The sequence below is a fragment of the Culex quinquefasciatus genome, chromosome 2 (genome assembly GCF_015732765.1).
Source record: "Culex quinquefasciatus strain JHB chromosome 2, VPISU_Cqui_1.0_pri_paternal, whole genome shotgun sequence".
NCBI lineage: Eukaryota > Metazoa > Arthropoda > Insecta > Diptera > Culicidae > Culex > Culex quinquefasciatus.
The window spans coordinates 158,329,377-158,333,610 of NC_051862.1; the positions used below are offsets into that span (position 1 = coordinate 158,329,377).

Here is a 4,234-nt window from a genome sequence, read left to right on the forward strand (position 1 = left end):
TCCAAATCCGAGCACCTCGATACGACCTCTAGAACAAACCGAGCAGAATCTACAAATACTGCCTCTTAATTAAACAAGAGAAGTAAAGTTTTTCGTAGAACAAAAGTTGCTCAAAATGACCTCCAGAAAACGGGAAAAATCAAAAATTTCGAAAAAAAATTGGGCAGTAGAGGGTTAAAACTTAACCCTTAATTCTTCAGGACTTCCTGTGGAATGCCAACAAATTCGCACTCCTCCTTCAACAACTGTGATATTAGTTTAAAAAACTAGAAATTAACTATTACAAGTATGAAAGGATCCCAGAAGAATTACACCTCTTGTAATCTCAAGTTAAAGCAAGGAAGTTCACCGATCCGCGACGGACTGATAACAATTCGCGTTGTTCATTACGTCACATAATTTATTTCCACTTTTGACCTGTTAACAGCATGTACGATTTTATGTTTTTTAAACCTAACATTTTGGGGATGCTCATTTAGACTGTAACTATTATAACGTTAAACGACCAGAATTTCTTACTTGTTCTGTCTGACATGTTGGTGTCTCTACACAACTTAAACGGTAATGATTAGATTAGAAGCAGCTTACGCACTGCTGAGCGCGTCCACACCGGGCAGAACCTTGCCCTCGAGCAGCTCCAGCGAAGCACCGCCACCGGTCGAAACGTGCGACACCTGAGATTCGGTTCCCCACTTGGCGCAGCACGAGGCCGTGTCACCGCCACCAATGATGGACACGGTGCCGGCCTTGGTCGCGGCCACAACTCCGTCCATCAGCGACTTGGTGCCGTTGGCAAAGTTCGGGAACTCAAACACACCGGGCGGTCCGTTCCAGACGATGATCTTGGAGCGAGCGATCGGAGCGGCGAACGCTTCACGGCTCTTCGGTCCAACGTCCAGACCCATGTGGCCGGCTGGGATGCCGGACTCAACGGTGGCCGCTCCGACGGCAGCATCCTCGGCAAACTTGTCCCCAGTGACAAAGTCAACCGGCAAATGCAGCTGAACGTTGTTCTTCTTTGCCTTGTCCACCAGCTTCTGCACAATCTTGGAACCCTCCTCGTCGTACAGCGAACCTCCAATCTCCATGTTGTTCAGCACCTTCAGGAAGGTAAATGCCATGCCGCCACCGATGATCATCTCGTTGACCTTGTCCAGCAAGTTCTCAATCAGCTGAATCTTATCGGCGACCTTGGCTCCGCCCAGGATGGCAAGGAATGGTCGGGGTGGGTTGTCCAGGGCCTGTCCAAAGTAACGCAACTCCTTGTTCAACAGCAGACCAGCTGCACGCTGGGCGTAACCCTCGCCCATCATCGAGCTGTGCGCACGATGAGCCGTTCCGAACGCATCGTTGACGTACACGTCGCCGAGCTTGGCGAGACTTTCGCGGAACACCTTAACCTTGTCCTTATCTGCCTTGACCTGGTGACGAATCGAAACAACATTAGTGAAACCATGACGTAATATTATGCAATGAGGAAATCACAACACAACAAAAGAGCTCTATTTATAACGGCGCACTTGAAACTGAAAGTGACCCGCGCGGTGCTCTTACCTTGGCTCCCGTGGCGTCAACGCCCTTGCCCTCCTCCTCCAGGTAGAAGCGCACGTTTTCCAGCAGTATAACGGAACCGGTCGCCGGATCCTTGCAAGCAGCCTCGACCTCGGCGCCAACGCAATCGCTCAAAAAGGTCACATCCTTGCCGAGCAGCTTCTTCAACTCATCGGCCACCGGAGCCAGCGTGTACTTGAGGTTCTTGTTACCATCGGGACGACCCAGATGGGAGGCCAGCACCACCGACTTGGCTCCCTTGTCCAACGCGTACTTAATACTGTCCAGTGCGGCCACGATACGCTGGCTGGAGGTAATTTTGCCCTCCTTGATTGGGACATTGAAGTCAACGCTAGAAAGTGAAAATGGCTGCTGATAAGAGACGAATCGAATGACGACGACCCGGAACACTCCGCTAAACTTACCGCATAAAGACGCGCTTTCCCTTCAGGTCCACATTTTCGATGCTCAGCTTGTTGAGGGCCATCGCGCGGCGGATTGTTTGGAGTCGAGGAACAACGGCACAGTAGAACGGTAACGACCGGAAAATTGTCCTTCTTGGGCTGGAGAACGTACGACTAGAATCGACCGATCGAACTGTGAGAATGATTTTTTTTGCAGCCTCGGAAGAAAAACCGTGAGCATTGAATGTCGCGTCAAGGGCAAACTTGGCAGATGGGACGCGAGGGCAACCGTCCCCTAACAAGACAGTTTTCGTGAGTTGCGCGTATCCACCGACAGATGGCAAGTGGGCCTCGTCGGAGTACGCCCATCAAATACGCAACTCAAAATTTGCATAGGAAACATTTTTTTCGTGACGGCTTTTGTGGCACGCTCATTTCAACAGTTCTAGACTAATATTTTAACGTGGCGTATCTCTAAACAAGTTTTTAAAGAAAATGATTCCATAATGCTTATTTTGTCGTTTTAAACCAAAACAAGACAAAAACTATATTTAATTAAACTATTCGCCATTTTCAAAAATTTGGCTAGATAATATCGAAGGCCGCCATCTTAGGCCCACTGGGCCCACAAAACGGGGTACGCTCAGTTTGTATGGGAGCTGTCAACATGCTCCCGGGCTGCGCGAGGGAGACGGAGAAGAGTCGCGGATGGTTGACGGAACGCGAGCGTTGCAAAATGAAGCAAAATGGTAAAAGTACCGTTAAGTGGTGCTAAAAAATCTAGTTTGAAATTCATTTAAAATCAGATTAAAAAAAAAATCGAAATCTTTAATACTTGTAAAAATTGAGAAAAAAGACAGACAGTTTTACAATTCAACCTTTTAGCGGGCTTCGATTTAAAAAATCACAAATCTGGAGTTTTCCAATAAACCTAATTTTCAGTTTTTGCTTGAACGACGAAACAGCTTACTTTTCTGTATAAAAAAAACAGTGTCGAATAGTAACCCTTTTCAAAAATGGGGTGGTTCAGGATTAGATTTTTTTGAAATCTCATTTTGCCCGCTGAATCCGAATCTGCCCTCAGAATAGACCAGTATTGCCAAAATATTGAATAGACTCTAGAGGTTTTTTTTTTTTAAAGCCATATAAGCTAGCCTAAAAGCTATTGTCTTCCATATGTTTATAGGCCCTTTAAAAAATAAAAAAAATGTTTTGTGGCCCGCGGACCCATTTTGAATTATCATGTAAAATGGCCCGTTGACCACTTGTAAAGTGATTTTATACTTTTTCAAAGTTATGGTTTATTTTAAGCTTTTATATGCTAATGTTTTTTTATTTTTTTGTTAATAAAAAGAAACCTATGATTTATCAATATTTTGATCCCCACTTTAGGATACAAATAATTTGTTCAAAATATTTTATAAAAATAAAAATTTCACACGTTTCAATGTGAGTGAAACTAGTAAATATCGTTAAAACTTTCATCAAACATTTTTAGAAATATAAAAAAAAAAAAAAAAAAACGTTCAGGTTTGACTTAGGTAGAATTCTGTAATAGTTGCAAAAATAAATGTTTTCGTTATTAATTTGCAAGTCATATTGACCATTTTATGACTGACCCTCAAACTTACATTGCACTTCCTTAGGGATTCGAACTCATTACAGTTAGATAACGAATCTGATTGACTATCAACTGATTCAGGCAGATAAAATGTGGACATCGGAGGATCAAGTTTGCAGCAAATATTTTACAAAGCTTTCGTCGATCAACCCACCTCTCCACCATTATTAAAAAATTGACTCGAAAAACCAGAAGTAAAAATATATCTTCAAAAAACTTAAAAAAAATTAAATTTAAGTGCATTCAGCTGAAATTAATTAAATTTGCATTCCTTTGCATTTAAAAACATTTGAGCATGTTTGGGTTTATTAAAAATAATTTGAATTTTAGTGAATTTTCGATGAAAGAAATAAATGTTGTTTCGCTTTTTTTTTTTTGAAAATAATGATTGCAGGTTAACTATACGGAAGCAACATTTTCTTAAAAGTTTTTTTTTTCATTGAAATGTTGAAATTCTGGATCTCAACGATTTTTCATTAGCCACAGTTAACTTATAGAATAATTGTTCAACATTTAATGTCACCACCATTTTCGAAATATAAAAACAAAACTTAATTTTTTTTTTTTTTGAAAACAGGTACTTTCAGCTAAGAACTTTTTTTTTCAAATACCAGAAACAACAAAATTAACAATACCGATAGATTTTTGTGGTTTCTAT

General features: G+C 41.7%; 1 protein-coding gene across 1 annotated transcript; it reads right to left on the reverse strand.

Annotated features, from left to right (window-relative positions):
* Window positions 1-379: 379 nt before the first annotated feature.
* On the reverse strand, window positions 380-2,186 carry LOC6041494 (phosphoglycerate kinase). The gene is made up of 3 exons (XM_001850693.2): window positions 1,977-2,186; window positions 1,555-1,903; window positions 380-1,421 (listed from the first exon to the last, which is right to left on the reverse strand). The coding sequence occupies exons 1-3, from the start codon at window positions 2,036-2,038 to the stop codon at window positions 585-587; spliced, it is 1,248 nt and encodes a 415-aa protein (XP_001850745.1). The 5' UTR covers window positions 2,039-2,186; the 3' UTR covers window positions 380-584.
* Window positions 2,187-4,234: the final 2,048 nt, after the last annotated feature.

Excerpts from the sequence above, each read along its gene's own strand:
- LOC6041494 (XM_001850693.2), bottom strand. The coding sequence starts at position 2,038 with ATGGCCCTCAACAAGCTGAGCATCGAAAATGTGGACCTGAAGGGAAAG. Across the intron at positions 1,904-1,976 it reads GGAAAGCGCGTCTTTATGCG|CGTTGACTTCAATGTCCCAA; the intron begins GTAAGTTTAGCG and ends TTCACTTTCTAG. Across the intron at positions 1,422-1,554 it reads TTGACGCCACGGGAGCCAAG|GTCAAGGCAGATAAGGACAA; the intron begins GTAAGAGCACCG and ends ATTCGTCACCAG.